At 36.3% G+C, this 17,774-nt stretch overlaps 2 protein-coding genes across 13 annotated transcripts; both read left to right on the top strand.

The window, feature by feature from the left end:
- Positions 1 to 62: 62 nt before the first annotated feature.
- tpd52l2a (tpd52 like 2a) lies at positions 63 to 10,319 on the top strand. Of its 12 annotated transcripts, XM_026270308.1 has the most exons (10): positions 63 to 234; positions 1,284 to 1,381; positions 2,099 to 2,247; positions 2,494 to 2,553; positions 5,043 to 5,090; positions 7,044 to 7,145; positions 8,230 to 8,253; positions 8,578 to 8,622; positions 9,182 to 9,230; positions 9,358 to 10,319. In XM_026270308.1, exons 1-10 carry the CDS (start codon positions 216 to 218, stop codon positions 9,424 to 9,426), a joined length of 663 nt encoding a protein of 220 aa, XP_026126093.1. In that variant the 5' UTR covers positions 63 to 215; the 3' UTR covers positions 9,427 to 10,319. The 12 variants fall into 12 exon arrangements, 7 of the variants coding, with proteins under 7 accessions (XP_026126093.1, XP_026126097.1, XP_026126095.1 ...); XR_003292696.1 differs by lacking the exon at positions 8,578 to 8,622 and having other exon boundaries at positions 8,230 to 8,321; XR_003292694.1 differs by lacking the exon at positions 8,578 to 8,622 and having other exon boundaries at positions 8,117 to 8,253; positions 9,358 to 9,413.
- Positions 10,320 to 13,079: 2,760 nt separating this feature from the next.
- Positions 13,080 to 15,358, top strand: ppdpfa (pancreatic progenitor cell differentiation and proliferation factor a). Its single transcript, XM_026270307.1, has 5 exons — positions 13,080 to 13,233; positions 14,353 to 14,458; positions 14,573 to 14,650; positions 14,775 to 14,871; positions 14,959 to 15,358. The coding sequence occupies exons 2-5, from the start codon at positions 14,404 to 14,406 to the stop codon at positions 15,080 to 15,082; spliced, it is 354 nt and encodes a 117-aa protein (XP_026126092.1). The 5' UTR covers positions 13,080 to 13,233; positions 14,353 to 14,403; the 3' UTR covers positions 15,083 to 15,358.
- The last annotated feature ends 2,416 nt before the right edge of the window (positions 15,359 to 17,774 follow it).

Raw genomic sequence — 17,774 nt, 5'->3', positions numbered from 1 at the left:
ATAATAACGCAGTTCGAATGTTATTCACAGCGCATAGACGTAAACGTAGGGCGTGGTGACGTCATATCCGGCGCTCCGTAAGCTCAAGCTCGTCACTGGTTAAATGTGGAGCCTGTTCGAGGAGGGTGAACTTTCTTTTTCCGTCATCCCAAAATACAGCAGTGACATTTGTTTACACGTAGGTAAACATAATCGAAGATCGTATTCGATACGAAATGGACTCCTCTGAGCACGGTAAGTGTCGTCTGTAGCCGAGGTTTCTTTCTGTGCTTTGAGCAGGTGCAGTAAAGATGCGTGTCAAGTGGGTGGCGCTAATATAAAAATCATATTTAAAGAGTTGTTAAGGGAGTGGGCTATAGGAAAACCGTAAATAATATTGAGAAACTCCTTTTAATAATATGTTTTGTGGGTTTAATCGTAGTGGCTTTAGTTGGGTGTGCTAAAACTGTCGGCACATTACGTGCCAGGTTCCCTTCGGAATGGCTGATTCCCTTTACGCAACCATACTACAATTATTGTGTAGTTGCCTAGTTACCATACGTACGATCAGAACTAGCGCAAGAAGAACAACTGGATGTACGCAAAGTCACATGGTTCAAATATACCGTATTTAAAAAAATCCTTGTGTGTTGTGTGCAAAGCATACATTATAATAAATAAACAATGGACCATAAATATTGTGTACAAATCAAAATCCTATGCACACTTGTTTCATTCATTTTCATCCATTTTTATGGATACTGATTTTTCTGTTTCTTTCTTCTTTCAGTAAACTACAAACCTTGTTAACAGACTCTGTGCCTTGGTCAGAAAGAATAATCTTTGGTGCCCCAAACTAAACCAACAACTGCTTCAGATTTATTCAGAATAGCATCGGCTATTTAGTGTAACAGTCAACCAAGACACAAATGAACTCATTTCCATTGTCGGTCCTGGTGACTTGCCTCACTAAATCCATGCCCAAGCAGTTCCCGAGGCTTGCACGTCTGTGAACAACAAGCTTACATGCATACTTTGGGATGTACTTGGGCTCCTGCTTGATGGACAGTCTGCTAAACTGGCTTCGCAAAACCTGATGTTCAGAAATAAGCACACAAGAAATGCATTCCATAATATAATCAGTGTATATGTCTCACAGCAATGTTGAAAAGGAAAAAAAAAAATTGTAGCCTATTCACTGTCTGAATGTGCACCCCTGAACATGTGGCACTGATGTGAAGACCCACAGTATCAGTATATCAGCTCTTCTGGCCTGAATCCTTCATTTTTTTATTTGTCTATAGGCTCTTCAAAGTCATCTACAGGTGAAGCCAGTGCAGGGACGCTACCGCCAGGCCTGACAGAGGAGGAGGCAGAAGAGATACAGGTGGAGCTCACCAAGGTACCGCAGGTTTTCTTTTCCTCCCTGAACTATACCTTTACATTTTTAGCACAGACAAGGGTATTTCTTATCAACGAGAGAAATTCTATGAAATAAAGGAGGAGAATAAAAAGGCTATATAACTTTTTTTCAAGTATTTTTATGCTGATAATCTGAGTGACTGTCCAAACTATCCTAAAAACACACTTGTCAAAGCCACAAGTTTGAACTTGTTCAAGTGGAAGTTTACATGTTCAACTGGTTGAATTGTTTAACAATTTTGATGATAATGCTGTGGTAAAATACTTACTTTCATCTCACCTTTTAACCATTTTAACTGAAGTGTTTTGCTAGAATTCAGCTCAGATGTAAAAGCTGGTTTTCTTGGTGCTGTATAATGTACTGTATTTGAAGTGCAGTTTTTATTAGGTAGTTATTTCACAAATATAAAACAATACAATATACATTCAGTGCTTTTGTGAATAGAAAATAACAGCTTTTGATGTTCTGCAAAATATGAAAAATTACTATTTATATTAAATATATTTATGTTTTGTATTTCAGAAAACTATTAAAAATATTCTTTCTGACATATAAAAATACACATTTTGGTGCTTCAGTGCTAAAATATTTGTATTTTATGGTAAAGCCAGTTGTTGAGCCCTGGAAGCTCTAATTAAAAATTGATTGTAAATTCTAATCATTTGTTTAGTTTTATCTTGTACTTTTCTGTGTTAGGTGGAGGATGAGATTCAGACACTGAGACAGGTTATCGTGGTGAAGGAGAGGCATGCCGCTGAGCTCAAGCGCAGACTTGGCATCGGTCCCCTCTCCGAAATCAAACAGAACCTCACCAAAGGCTGGCATGAAGTCCAGTGTTCCAATGCGTGAGTACTTCCTGTTTGTTAAACCTGTTCACTCTGACTGAACGTCACCTAAACCTTCATCTGTCTTTTCTAATCTCATGCTGTGTTTATATACATGTGCTGTTTGAATCTCTTAAATTGCCCGATGATGGGATATCAATATAAATATATTATATATACCTAATTTATATCCCTATTCTTTTTTTTTTGTATCTAATCTTTGGTGTTCCTTCACTTACGTCTGAGCTAAACTGTTTCTGCTTCTAGTTATATGAGAACCTCACAAACTCTTGGAGACTTGAATCGTAGAGTTTCCTCATCTAATTTGTGAGTTTTCTATTCTTTGGGTGTTGTTGCTTGGTCTTGTGATTCTGTTTGCTAGGTGTGGACGTGCTACCTTCTTGTTTCTTTTTGATTTGTATTCTTTGTGACCCTTCCCATGATCCCACACCTGACTCTGAGTTACTGTGTTCCCTTTCTAAAAATGGGAGTCTGCCAGCTCTCAGACAATCAGTCAGTCAGTGAAAATAAAATAAAAGATTGTGTTCTAATTACCAATATATTATGAAAGCATATATCTCATCCTTAATAACGAAAAGATGTACAGTAATAGAGCATCACAGTCCCGCCCACAGCTGGTGCTGGAAGTAAAATTTCAATGCAATTTCTGCTTTGACATTTGGGGTATAAGCCATAAAAACGTAACCATACATAGTAGACTTAAAACCAGCAATGGCTGTACTAAGCGATAGTATATGCTCATATAAAGGTAAAAGGATCATGGGGCACTAACCTTGTTTTGATATAAATGCCTTTTATTCGCGATGTCTTGGCTAAGTACTTCATTACCCACAATCCTGAACAATCCCACAGTGTTGCATCTGATTGGTGGAGCCATAGACAGTAGGTGGAGCTCGTGTAACCGTCTGGTTAAACCCCGCGACTTTCCGTGATGACTGAAGATCATTGATAAAAAAATAAAATAAAATAAAAACCTGTGTTGCGTTTTTGCACGGTAGACTTATCAGTGCAATCATGATCTCCTTGGCTGCCATGAGAGTTTTGCAGGGAGGTTGGTAACTTAGCTAGGCTACTGTAGCCTCCATATGGTATGAGTCATATCAAGCATTTTATAATGCCACTGTCAAAACAAAATTTAGCCTCGGCATACCTTTTTGTGCATTTACTGAACATTTGTGTAACGGCAACGACATGTGTTGACGACTGAGCGGTGATTGCAGTCAGGTACAAAGCACTGCACCATGTTGCTGACGTTATTGTTAACCACTTTCACACACGCACACAATATATAAAATACACGATGATAAATATAAAAATCAATACACAATACCTATATAAAACACTATTTACATGATTGTAAATTCACTACATTCACTATATAAAATAAAATTCACTGGAGGAAAGTCAATGGGAGAAATGAATGGGAAATGAATGAATGGGAAATTTACTTCCGGCACCAGAGCCCTCTCGGGCTGTGGGCGGGACTGTGATGCTCTATAAACAGTTTACGTATCAAGGTATATGTTTTATTAGTGTTGATTTATATTGGCTTTTGATGCTCTGTGAAGTTTAAGAAAAATAGAATAAGCTAAGAACATAAATCTGAGGAAATAAGAATTTTAAGAAAATAAAAATAACAAACTTCAAGTTTATTTTGTCATCTTTGCTTGTAACTTTGAGGAAGGTTTTTGATTCTCTTTAACAGAATATTTTGAGATTAGTGCTCAGTACGCTTGATCTACCTCAAACGCTGCAGAAGTAGAGCTGCAAAAATCATCAAAGACTCCACCCACCCCAGTAATCATATTTTCACTTTGCTGCCATCTGGTAAGCGCTACCGTAGCCTGATGGCAAAAACCGAGAGACTCAGGAGGAGTTTCTTACCCCAGGCCATCAGGCTCTTAAACTCTAAACCATCTTCTTAACATCCTCTTGCCTCCACTTAATGTTCACTTTATCTTTTTACTTTATTCACTACCTCACTTAGACACACTGACAGTGTCACCCTGTTTTGCACATTTGCTTCTTGTACATTCCTGTGTATCTTAATATTTAAGACTACAGTAAAATGCATATATGCACATTGCACATCCCTGTACATCTTAATATTTAAGACTACAGTTTACATTCATGCACATTATTTTGCGTTCTATATTTAATTCTACAATACACATTTTTTATATTTTATTCTTATATTTGTATTATTTACTTTTATTTCATTCTTACATAGCTATATTTATGTATATTTTCATCTGTGTTGTTTTCTTTAATAATTGCACTGTCCATGGAGCGGACCTGACTCACATTTCACTGCTGGTTATATATGCTATATATAATTTTGTATGTGACGAATAAAAATCTTGAATCTTGAATCTTGAATCAGTAATGTGCAGTTGATGCATATACAGAAATAGCTCACATATTAGTGCTAGGCAGGGTTTTATACAGCTAAGCCATAGTACTTAAAAGAAAAGTCATCCCCAAACCTGTTTTAGGAGTTTTTCGACATTCCTGGGTGGTTGTGTTTGAAGTCATGTGCATTCAGATCAGTATGTCTAAACGCGAGTGTTGTCATCTTTAATGTTTAGGTTTGTGTTCTGGTCCAGCACCATTCCTTTCTAAGCCATTCAAATTATTATTATTACCTTTTTTTTTTTTTTTTTTTACAATTTAAGGTCTGATGTCAAAATGTTTTGACATCCATAAGTTTGTTGCAGCATGCACAGTTCACAAAATTGAAACAGAACTTTTGTATGTTCACTATATGTTAATAATGTGGAAATTTGTGTTTGTAGATACCTTACAGCTTCGGCCACACTTGAAGAAATTGGACGTTCTGATGCGTGAGTTTGATTTTTGTTGGTTTCATTTTAGATTTAATGTTCAAAATGTGCCTGTGTTAGGTGACTGTCATGTGGATTTTGGTTTTATGTAGGTTTTGTTCAATATTTCAAACTGCCATATAAATATGAATATGTATTTCATTTTATTTGAAGGTGTCCTTGTAACAATGTAATTGTGCAATTAAATACCAAGTAATATTAATTAACAACATGTACTTAATATAGGATTAGTATTAAGGTTTGGTTTAGGGTTAGTTGCGTGTAATTATGCATAATTTACTGTTGTTGTTATTATACTAAGTGCATGTAACATATGTAACAAAGGACACTGTTAAATAAAATGTTACCCAATATATTAAGCTAAATTTATAATTAATATACACATGAAAAATGAATACATTAATGTGATGCTTCAGTGTTGTTATTTTTGTCCAGGCCTATAAAACAGAACTCAGCACTTCATCCCTGAAATAGGTTGCAAACCTTTCTGCTCAGATTGAGAGACTTTAATCTTGTAAGAGCACTGACGTCACTATGGTTGAAGAAACAAAACAACAAGCTTCTCAGTGACACTAACACAAACTTTCCTAAGCGTCATGATGTGACCCATTAGACCCCTCTGGTGTCAAACAGATCAGATCGTAGATCAGAAGACTTGTAAGGACACATACACTGATACAAAGCCTCTTGATTATTTCCTTTAAATTTAATAAAGAATGATTTTATTGAGGATTATTTTAGGGGCATCAGCTTTATTGGCACAGTGATCTAAATAATGTCAAACGTGTGTGTGTGTGTGTGTGTGTTACCAACCCAGATCCATAGGTGCTACACTAACCGCCTTATCAGACATTTCTCTTTCATGCATTTCTGTGATATTGTCTCATCTCAGACCTCAGACTATATAGAAAGGGCGGGATGTGCTGTTTGGGAAGGGTGTAGTGTTTGTGCTTGGGGCGTGTGCTGAGAAAGCTGAATCTGAAAACACATGATGGGATTTTTCCAAAGCAAATTGGCTTAGCCGTACCTAAGGTCATTAGAGGACTGTGTGAGGGATTCTCTGTGGCTGTGTACTTGTTTGCTTCAGAGATTACATTACACCTGAGAGACTGAAAAAAACTGTGTGAAAATAATTTTTAAATGGACAGGTGCTTATCTACATGCTTGTGCATCCGATTGTTTTTTTGTGAATAGTGTGCACTTGTATGTATATGGGTCTGCACACTTGTGTTTGACGTGTGTGTCAGGATGATAATGTGTGTTCAATCCAGGTGCAGATTCTGTACAAAGAGATTCAGACAGCAGCATCTGCTGCAAAAAGATGGACACACAGGTGTCTAGATAGTTAGTCCTGTTAGCTTTTAGTTAGCTTATATGATTAATTCACCTGAAAATCCAGATTCTTTCATTTATTTAGCCTTATGTCATCTCAAAACAAATTAATATTTTAAGTCACCAAGGATGCATTAAATTGATCAAAAGTGGATGTGAAGACATTTCTGTTACAGAAGGTTTATATTTTTAATAAATGTAATATTTTTATTTATTATGACTGTAAATTTCAAATGACTGTTTTTACTCTTTGATCAAATAAATGCATCCTTGGTGAGCATAAGATACTTTTTTTCACGTTTTTCAGACCCCAGAACAGTATTTCATACAGTGAACAAATTACAGACTATAATGTAACTCTATAACTTTTAGAAGTTAGCTGAAAATTTTAAATTTTAAGTTTAGTTTAAATCTTTAGCTGCATGGCCATTTTATTCATCTAAAAATATTGATAAGTTCTTGATGCATTCACTTCTAAAAATTTATTTTCTGTTGCTGTCTTGGTTCTTAGTTGCCTCTCTATCTGAGCTGTCAGCTACAGTAGTTCAATGTCAACTGGTATGTTCAAAATATAACTGACAACTGCTAAAAGAGAAATTCTTCTGTCTCTCTACTCTTTAGCTATAAGAGGACTCAGGAGACTCTGTCTCAGGCAGGTCACATGACATCAGCTGCGTTCTCCTCAGTGGGCTCTGCCATCAGAAACCGATTTGGAGAGATGAGGTGAACTATACATTCCTCCTCTGCATACCTTTACTCACGTTTTTTTTTCTTCTTATCTCATAAACGTATTTTCCATTACTCTGTGATTTCTCATATTCCTTGTATGATGCTTGTTTTCCTATGTTCTGATTGTTTGAAGATCTTATGACTTCCTGTTTCAAAGTTGTATTCTAAGAAATATATATGTATAAAAAATAGGGTGCAGATCCTCTTTTTAGTCTGGTCTTGGTAGGATAAAATGGCCCTTATATTTTCAATGATAAAACATAAAGAATACATGAATAAAAGCTTAAAAAATATACCATTCAGCCGTAACATGACAATCATTTATTTAAAATAATATGCACTGCTGAATCATGCTCAATAAGACCATTACAAAAGAAAATGTAGTGAGTTTTGATTTAATATTAAACTGAAATAGGCTGGTCGTACTAATTCAAACGTGAAAAAGCAAGGCATCTGTCTTCAGACTTGGACTAATAGCCAACAGTCTCTGACTGTCAGTAGCTGTATTAATGAGGTACTTGTATGGTGGGAAATCTCCAGACGGCTGTGCTGTTTAGCAGCGAATCAGTTTGTTTTGAACACCATGTCAAGGAACAGAGCTTATCAAAATGAGACATTGCTTGCTGTGCATACACTTTTTTGCTCCTCTGACTATCTAAGCTGATACATACACTACTGTTATAAAAATGGGGTCAGTAAGAATATTTCAGTTTCCTGTTTTAAATGGAACGACAAAGCTGAATTTTCAGCAGCCATTGCTCGTCTTCAGAAATTATTCTAACATGCAGATTTTCGCTCAGGAAACGTTTTTATTATCAGTGTTGAAGACTTTAGTGCTCCATGCATCCTTGGTCAATAAGTGTTAGATTTCTTTGAAATGAACAGAAAAATCTTGCTGACCCCAAACATTTAAACAGTAGTGTAGCGCTAACTAACATCCTGTTTTATAACCTGTATTTGCACAGCTTGTTTCTCCTTTCTGGATATATCATCAAAACTATGTTCTGATAGCGGTTTGAAGTGCTTCTTCTGTTTATTGCTGTGTTTTCCTCCACACTGCTGCGTTCGGGCTGCTCAGGGCTCTGCCGTACTCTAACTCTGGGTAAGAGCTATACGAGAGCCTGCACTGATGGCAGCCGTCTCCTGTGAAGATTTCTAGAGCATTCTATGGTACCTGTGAAATGACTAATGTATCTGAATCTACCTTTAATGCTGTCATTGATATCAGAGATTTTCATATTAACTTAAATTGCTAGATGTTCGATACAGTGACCTGTCTAAAGTTGGTTCTGATGCTTTAATGAGTTTTTTCATTGTGCTCTGCCATTTTCTCTCTCTCTCTCTCTCTCTCTGCTTTGTGCTCGGCTAATGCTGTCTGCTCGACTAACTCTCCCTGCTCACTCTGTCTCCAACCTGCTCTCTACAGTAGCAACTTTTCCATGCGTCACTCTTTAAGTATGCCAGCTATGAGGTAAAGTACCAGCCCTTCCCATCTGCATATTAATATCTGAACGCTGTCTTTCACCTTATGTTCAAATCTCTTTTAGTCAACTTCCATGCTGAGGAAAATTCTAATACTTGTTAATAGTAACGTAATATTATTATAAAACTACCATTTGCAACAAGTTTGTATATACTTTTTGTAGAAAATAGCTCATAGCTTTATATTTGCACAAGAAGCAATAAAGAAGTACAACAGGTACAAAAAAAGTATCAGGTAAAACCAAAGGGATGGTCAGCATTTTGTGACCTTAAGACTTTAATAGTAGATAGACGCATATTTCAGATGCAGCTCTATATTTGTTCATGGAAAGCGAATGCTTTTTCACTTCTTGTGGCTGGTAGAGCTCTGTCAGCACTGCTTCACCTAAACTGGTAGAAAATCTTTCTTTTTTTCCTTTTTAAGTCTTATAGATGTCTGTTTGCATCAGCTTTTTCCTTTTGCATCTTACTGTAGGTTGCATGCAAAAAAATAAAATAAAACTCAACCTAGTTTTTTAGTTATTAATAATTTTTAAATATCTCCTCAGGAACTCGCCAAGCTTTAAATCCTTTGAGGACAAGGTGGAGAATATGAAGGTTAGAGCTTTTAATTTTTTTCCCTCCATTGATTAGTTTCTATTTTCGTTCTTGCTGAACATATTTTTCTTGCACAACTGTTCATTTCTGTTGCTGATAATGACAATAGTGTATGTTCCTCTCAAAGTACAAAGTAATGGGGCGATCAAATGGAGAGAGCGACCATTCGCCAACCAGCAACAACGCTCCTTTCTGAGCAGGAAGCACAACCTCATGACCAAGAACTGATCTCTGCTATCCTTCTGTAACGCTGCAGCCAAATACACTCCAGTCTCTCCACTGCTAAGTTACCTACAAATGAATGTACAGAAAGAAAACGATGCTTTAAGAAACCAAGATGCCAACATGCAAAGAGATAATGATTATTTAACAAGTCTCACCCTTTCATTATGCATTATAGCCAAACAAATCCTCTTAAATTAGAATATTAAAACTGGATAACGCTTTTTGGGACTGTTCAGTTTTTTTCTGTGCATCTAATTACCTTTACATTTATTGTCATATTTTATCTAGTCAAACTATGGGCTTCTTTGAAACTTGAGTAGTAAATGGTCTGTTATGATCAGCATGAAGAGGTAAAATGTTTGCACATCTCACACTTAGAATTTCCTAAAAAATATCAGGCTTCTTGAGCCTGCTTCATTGTCACTGTTTATTATTGTTACATGCTTCCTACAATGAATATTGCACTGGTTATTATCACCCTGCTTGTTACTCAGGGGAAAAGGTGCTAAAGCTTTTCTTGTGACGAGACTGAAGCACCAGGTGTGTACTAAATTATACATACAATACATTAAATGTACAATACATTTATTTTATTGTCTTTATCTGTTTTGAGTTTTCCCCAGTTTAATAACAAAAAAATACTACAATATGTTCAAGCAGAAATGTTTTGAGATTCGAGCTATAAATACAACCTGTTTCTTCTGGCCTGTTTTAGTGTGAGTTCATTATTTATTCACTGTCCATGCAATGATCTGGAAGAGAATGTTACCATACTGACCTTACTACTGTTTACATGTTTGATGCTTTGTGGCTGTAACATACTACACCGTTCAGGGTTTATTAAAGACAAAGAAATAACGAGAATATTGTGGTTTGATCTGTCCAAGCACACACCTACATTTCATGCAACTTTACTTCATGGTTGTGACTTAAAATTAATGGTCAACAATTCTATCAGACAGCAGGTGGCGACAAACCTCCGTGTTCTTTTGAGCTGTCTGTATTAAAATCGTATTGATACATAGTTTTCCAACAGGACAGTGAAGGCAGGCTTTTCCCTACACAGTATACATAGCAAGTTTTTTGTTGTTGTTTGTTTGTTTGCTTGTTTTGTTTTTAGAATAAAAATAAAACAAGTCAACAGAACAGAAAAATAATAGAAAATGCTTATTTTTAATAAATAAAAAGAAAATAAGTAAAAAGTATTAAAGGCTCTTTTTCTTTTTAAATTAAGCAAGTAGTTAGAATAGAAATAGAATGAAGGGGTCATTCTTCATGTGTGGTGAACAAACTTTACAACAGTTGAAATTAACTTTAAATACCAAGAAATCATAAAATTTTTGTATTATGTAGGATACAATATCTGCACACGGTTAATAGTTCTTTTCTTTTTTTTAAAAAAAATACATATTTAATTGAGTTTTAGAGACTGCATTTGTAACAAAATATGAATGTTCCCGCCATACATTAGAGAGGTATCATGGGATGTAATTGCAACAATATAAAATTTTTAACAGAAATAAAGTGGTTCGATTGTGAATATAGATTGTATTTAACATTTACAATTTTATTCAATTGTTTAAAAAAAAATATATATATATATATATATATATATATATATATATATATATATATATAGTTATATTTTAAGAAAAAAAGTTGTGTCCCACAAAGTCATGTCTGTGGTGTTACATTTCACCCCTGTAAAGAAAAGGGGGGATTTTATTTGGACTCCTTCCTGTGTGTAAAGGTCACTGCAGGTGCTGGTTGATCTGAGGAGTACATTTTTTCTTATTAATTTTCTTAAAGTTAGCTAAATGTCTGACAATTTCATGTGTCACACTTTATTGGTGTCTGTGGTGTTATGTTGATAACTTGCAGATCTAACATATTTTAATCAAAATTTCGATAAATACATACTTCTTAGTATTTCCAAAATGTCCCCTGATCTTGACATCATCATGATGGCAGCCTCCATTTAAAAAAAGTCTGGATTTAGACTGATTTGTCTATGGTGTTACTGTCTTTTCTGGTAACATCGCAGAGCATGGTAACTTACAATATAAAGTCTGTGGTGTTATTTCTAAATTACATAGACATAAATGCTGTGTCACCGCTGTTTGATTGAAATTATTTAAAAATCAAACCGTTCTTAAGCTTTCATTTTAATGGATATAGCACATTTTAAATGCATAACATAGATTTTATTAGAAAACAAAAACAAATAAGCATCTCATAAGTGCTTCCTCTCATCTGTCATCCCTATTGAAGAATGACCCAAAGAGTGAGAGATTAAAAAAAAAAAAATTGAATTAGCATTAGAAAAGAGTTCTAGATTTAAAGAGTAATAGATGTGTTTTCAGTTGTTTCTAGAAAATGATGAAGGACTCCGCTGCTTGGATTGAGTTGGACAGGTCATTCCACCAGCAGGGAACAGTTAATGTATTAAATTAGGTTTTGCAGTATTTCAAACCAATATTTCTTTAACCCACTTTGTAAAATCAACCCATGGCAACAGTTTAAAATTAGCCCAATTCTGTGGAAAAACCCTGCATCCAAGAAGAGCTGCCGGAGTCCGATGACAAGACCATGCTGGAGAAGCCCTTTTTGCTGCTCAACAGATCCTGAGCTCATTGACCAATGTCTAATCTTGTAAGATGTGCTCCCTTTACACTGCGTTCGTGTGAAAGTGAACAGCACAAACACTCATTGAAAAGACATTTACTGAAAGCAGATCTCTGATGTGCCAACATTATATAGCCAACAAAATTAGACTGTTTCAGGAATGGACATGAAAATGATGGGAGCAAAACACACTGTGGGAACAGGCGGCAGTTGTCAGAAATTCAGTGGGAGCGGGACTAAGAAAACTGCTGAATCCCAGACATTTTGGGATATTAGGAAATCCCAGTCAGATAAATTTGTATTAGGTCCAAAAATAGGACATGTCTGGGGAAAAGATTAGATATGGTCACCCTAATTAACAGAGTTGTGACAAATTAAACATATTGGGATGTGAAGATGTTATTATTATTTTTGTCTGTTTGTTTTCAGAACTGGTGATTTGCCATGACGCATTTTTTCTTTAGAAAACAAACTTCCAAGGCATGTGATTTTGTTGGATTGATAAATCAGTTTAAAGGAATACTCCACCCCAAAATGAACATTTTGTCATTAATCACTTACCCCCATGTCATTCCAAACCCATAAAAGCTTTGTTTGTCTTCGGAACGAAGATATTCAGTTGTGCCACAAAGAGATGTTTTTTCTTTCAAATCAAAGCATAAATACACAGAGAAACAGCATTTGTGTTCCGGATATGAACAAAGCTTTCACGGCTTTGGAATGACATGGGAGTAAGTGATAAATTACAAAATGTTCATTTTGGGGTGGAGTATCCATTAAAGTTATTTATTGGCAGTTATCTGCTCTTTTTGACAGCTGGACACCCTGTCCTAACTTCAGCGAAACACTTTTGACCTGTCAATCCCGTGCAAGGGAACAAACCACACCCTCACCGTGTGCCACAGACAAGGAACGCCCCTAACATTGAGTCGGTGCCAAGCCGCGCCCTCGGGGAGGGACAGGCTTTATCGTCACTCAGGTAATATATAGTCCATGCGCCTGACATGCAGTAGAATTTGGATCAGAGGAGCGAAAGACCTTGGAGGGTCTCACCCAAGAACCAAACTACAAATGGGCCCCATCGCCTAGCGTTTACCCGACCAAGACTTGCTTTTGGTGCACTACCAACATCAGCACTCACCAAAACTAAAAGGTAAGGGAATTAAGAAATAGTTCTTTATCATTATGTTATTATTATTATTATGTTGTAGTTGTTTTTATTGGACAGGCAGTTTAGAAAGTAAAAACATTGTTTACTTTTTATTTACAACTAAACAATTAATATCAGTAATTTTGAGGTGATGCAAATGGATCAACTGTTAAAAAAAAAAAGTAGTTTGAAGTCACCTGGTTGCAACTGATAAAGCCTAAATCTTGACATGTCATTCTTTAAGGCAGTGATCTTAGTATTTTTGCACTTACACTTCTATAACAGATTATTTTTTCTTTCAGTGCATGTCAGCTATTCAAAGCACTAGTGTGACTTAAACATCTTGCCTGTTATATGTAGCACAGAAGGGTATTATCCAGGTCACGTGGTAAATCCCTCTTCCCTTCTGGAACCTGACATTGACATCTTCAGGTTGTTGATGTCAAACTAAAGCTACTCTAACACACTATATCACTGTGTAATTATTATTTATTATTGCTGTACATTGGTAGCTTTCATTTATATAAGTTTTTCACTTGCATATATAAGGAGATGCACTTATTTCGTGTGCATGACTTTTTTAGTATAATCTATAGCCTGGAAATATAGTGAAGTCCGTATATTTTTGTTTTTCTGGATTTTACATTCTCAAAGCAACTGCAAGCAGACAACCTTGGATAGCCATGTGTCATGAAACATGAGCTATTCTGCATGCTTGTTGCAATGGGGTCGCGGCTGTTCTAAGCAAGTGGGTCGCTGAGTATGGAAATATGAACAGCTGTTGAGTATCATCACATCACACTCTGCAGAATGAGGATAATAGGAAGGGATGGATGTGCAGTTTCAGTGGAACATTCTTGTATCAAATGTCAAAAGGGTTCATATCTGAATGCACTGATTAATATTCACATCTTACCAACGCTGTTAACCTATTGGGAAAAAGTTGCGTGTGATCCAGACATGGTTAAAACCTCACAGCACAGATTGTTCGTGCATCTGCCTACCTGAGATGTTTTCCGAGCTGCCCTAGTATTTTTAAAAGGACGTGTTGTTGTGATCTCATGCAGCTGTCATCCTCAGACAGACTACGTCCTCATTATTGCTGAATGTTCTTTGTAACAGGTCTACCATCTTTCCATCTTTCACACGGTTGACACGTCGAGGACGGGGAAAATGGCAGCAATTCCATCCGGCGGTTCCCTTGTCGCCACCCATGATTACTACCGAAGTCAGTAAATGTTTTATAATTACCAAGTGAATTCAGTATTCTTTTTGGATTTAGGATCCATAAAATGCAACATTAGGGATCATTTTAATATATGCACATATTTATATGTTGTAGGGCGCATAGGATCTACATCCAGCAACAGTTCCTGTGGCAGTTCGGAGTACAGTGGGGAGGTCATTCCACACCCACCAGGTATATCAACTGAAGAGTTCAACATCTTAGTACCATAAAATTCATGCAAAAAGATATAGTGATCAGATACAGAAAGCTTAAATTATCACAGAGTAGTAAAGTTCATTGTCCAATTCCATGGCAGGTCTGGCACGTCAGGACTCTGGCCACTGGTGGTCCAGTTTCTTTTTTGGGAAGCAGAATCAAATGGGGACACTCACTGGATCTGAATCCCAGCAGAAGTGAGTTTAAGAACCGTTTTGTATTTGGTTTGACTCGGCTCTTGAGTTCTGGTTTTCATGCAAGGTGTTCTTGATATTGATTGGCAGGGCTGGCACCTACACAGTGACAAACGGTCAGGTGACCTGCGTTGCTCGAGAGATTGTGATGAAGAGACAAATGAGTGAGAGCAGTGACTCTGGGAAGGAGCCTGGATCCCCTGTCCCATCGTAACCACCCTGACCCAATTCCACACCCTTCGCCCCTCATCCAGGAGTCACCGTGGGCAGAAGCAGGCGACGGAGGCTCCATTTTTATTTTTAGTAAAAACCGGCTGCTTTTTATGTCATGCTACCGGACGTAATGACCAAATAAACATTATTAAACAAAATGGCAAAAATATGCTTTCCATATAAATTATTTTAGTGTAAAGTCACTGTATCACTGGGTGCACTTTGCAATCACTGTATGTTATATTTGCTATACATAAATGAATAACTGCAGCCTAAAGTATGGTGTGATCGTTTCTATTCCTCCTGCATGCTGTCATGTTATTTGAAATGATCATATTCAGTTCCATTAGCATGGATTATATTATGGCAAATCACTATTAGGCTATCAATGTACTTTCTCATACAGGGATTAGCAGTAAACAGTCTCTGTTCAGTGACTCTGCTGTTTTACAGAGAATGAGCTGCTAAACAACAGCCTGTGTGCAAGACGTTTGGAATTAAGCAGGCTTTGGTGTGATTAAAACATGTGCTAAAACAGGACACGCTAATACGGTTTATATAACCTGCTGTCACTGGACGCATCTATTCTACATGTGGCAGCAAGAACTGATGCTGTTGTTTTTCCATCTGGCTGAATTCATTTTTAGAAACCAACTAACTGCAGCATGTTCATCTACAGAACTTGAAGATGTTGGTGGCAAGTGAAAGAAAGTAAAGGGGATTTTTTTCACACTTCTAATGCTTATTCCCCATCTTTGTTGTTAATCCTAGAAATGTGGAATAGATTTAAAAGCAGATAATTAGCCAAAATAAAACAGTTTTAGAAACCGTGACCTATATTAAACACAATTGAAACAATTATCTTAAACCATTTTGAAGGTCAGTTTGTGCTTCCTAAAGTAGATACATTTTTGTACCACTGTATTAGGCTTACTTCTGAAGACTGAATCTAATATAATGTTACATTGACCAGGCCTCTACTTCACAACATGCTGATGCTTATTCAGAAATCCACATATGACAGTTTCTGATTCAAAATATGACACATTTAAAACATATTTCTCATATAATCATTTTACATATAATTTCCCTTTAGAAGACATTGATTTATCCACTGGGGATATATGGGATATACTTGCATTGTGGACTGACAGAGACTGAATTTGTCTAAAGATTTTCATCTAAGACATTTACATATCTGGTAGGACATGAGGTTGTATAAACAAGGGAAGGTGTTTTTTTTTTCAGTATCCTTTAAAATCCACCACTTTTTCAACGTTTGTTGAAAGCACTTTGCACTCAGAAATGCAATAAAAATCTATCCATAGGTATATTAAGATTAATTTCCAAAGCACAGACATTAATTGATATTAAAATAGAGTATTTAAAAATATGTTGAACACTGAACTAGGAAATTTCCCAGTTTTACTGTATTTTTTTTTAAGTGACTTCATTAAATTTTACACAACTCGTCTTGCTATGTTGCGGAAGCACAGCTATTAAAAAACTACATTAAAAGGTAAGATTTTCACTGAAACATATCGCTTAAGGTATCGTGTGCGTGGTTGCCACCCCACACATGCTGCCTTTCGCTTAATGTTCTTATTTGCATGCATGTTTTACAGACTATGGTTCGCATTATTGCCTTTCGTCTATAAGAATTACTTTGTTTCTAAAAAGAGACGCGCTAAAAACAGCACACGGTCTCATCAGTCTGCCGTTACAGCGAGCTTCACGAGCGCTACTCACCCCCGCGTCGCGTCCTGGTCGCGTCAAGGTTACTCTGCACAAAGGTGAACACACACACACACACACACACACAACAAGTTTGTATGTAAAGACTCGTTCCTGGAAGCGTTTCAAGCTGTTCTGTTTGTTTCGGTATTCAATTATTGGGAACGGTAAGACAGGCATTATTAGTATTTCCATACGTCATCCTGTTTATTATTTCAACTTTTTTTTTTTTTTTTTTTTTTACAGTTCTGTTTATTTGTTAAATATCCTATGTATTTATACTGATAACATGCTATGACTTTTGTCCTTTCTATTATTTTATCTGCTGACATGACTGCTTATTGCCCTTGTTGATACCTTCATGAATGAACGCACATCTCACATGTGGATAAATATCACCAGGCAAATATTTGGAGAGCCTGTGCTTTAAACAGCCTCTGAATGATTGGGCATACTTCTAGTCAGACTGACCCAGTCCTGAGAATCTCTAAACATAAAACCATATGGCTACACTGTAAATCTTTGTTTTCTCTTTGCTGTGATTAATGTCTAGCGAAACATCATTGTGTATCTTGCTCAAGATAATAAAGGTGAATTTCAGTTAACTTTGCTAATATATCAATTGGTATTTGTGTATGGGCATGTTTTTACAACTATTTTGTATCGAGAAACATGCTTAATAACAGTAATTTGTAATACAGATTTATGAATCAAAGTAAAATAAATTCAATTAAAATTTTAATTAAAATAAATAAGATTCCCCGGGAACACATGATATGTAAAAATTGATAGCCTGAATGCACTGTAAGTCGCTTTGGATAAAAGCGTCTGCTAAATGCATAAATTTTATAAATTTAAATGGCACAACACACACCACTTGTTTGAAGAAATAGGGGTTTTGGGCTTCAACAGGGAGTGACTGCTTTGTTTGACAGGGCTGTAAGGGTGTTGTAACACAC

Source organism: Carassius auratus, chromosome 8 (genome assembly GCF_003368295.1).
Source record: "Carassius auratus strain Wakin chromosome 8, ASM336829v1, whole genome shotgun sequence".
NCBI classification, from domain to species: Eukaryota; Metazoa; Chordata; class Actinopteri; order Cypriniformes; family Cyprinidae; genus Carassius; species Carassius auratus.
Note: the sequence above shows the minus strand (reverse complement) of the source record. Positions and strands in the feature narration are given on the sequence as shown.

Excerpts from the sequence above, each read along its gene's own strand:
- tpd52l2a (XM_026270308.1), top strand. Across the intron at positions 1,382-2,098 it reads TACAGGTGGAGCTCACCAAG|GTGGAGGATGAGATTCAGAC; the intron begins GTACCGCAGGTT and ends TTTCTGTGTTAG. Across the intron at positions 7,146-8,229 it reads AACCGATTTGGAGAGATGAG|GGCTCTGCCGTACTCTAACT; the intron begins GTGAACTATACA and ends CGGGCTGCTCAG.
- ppdpfa (XM_026270307.1), top strand. The coding sequence starts at position 14,404 with ATGGCAGCAATTCCATCCGGCGGTTCCCTTGTCGCCACCCATGATTAC. Across the intron at positions 14,459-14,572 it reads CACCCATGATTACTACCGAA|GGCGCATAGGATCTACATCC; the intron begins GTCAGTAAATGT and ends TATATGTTGTAG. Across the intron at positions 14,651-14,774 it reads GGTCATTCCACACCCACCAG|GTCTGGCACGTCAGGACTCT; the intron begins GTATATCAACTG and ends ATTCCATGGCAG.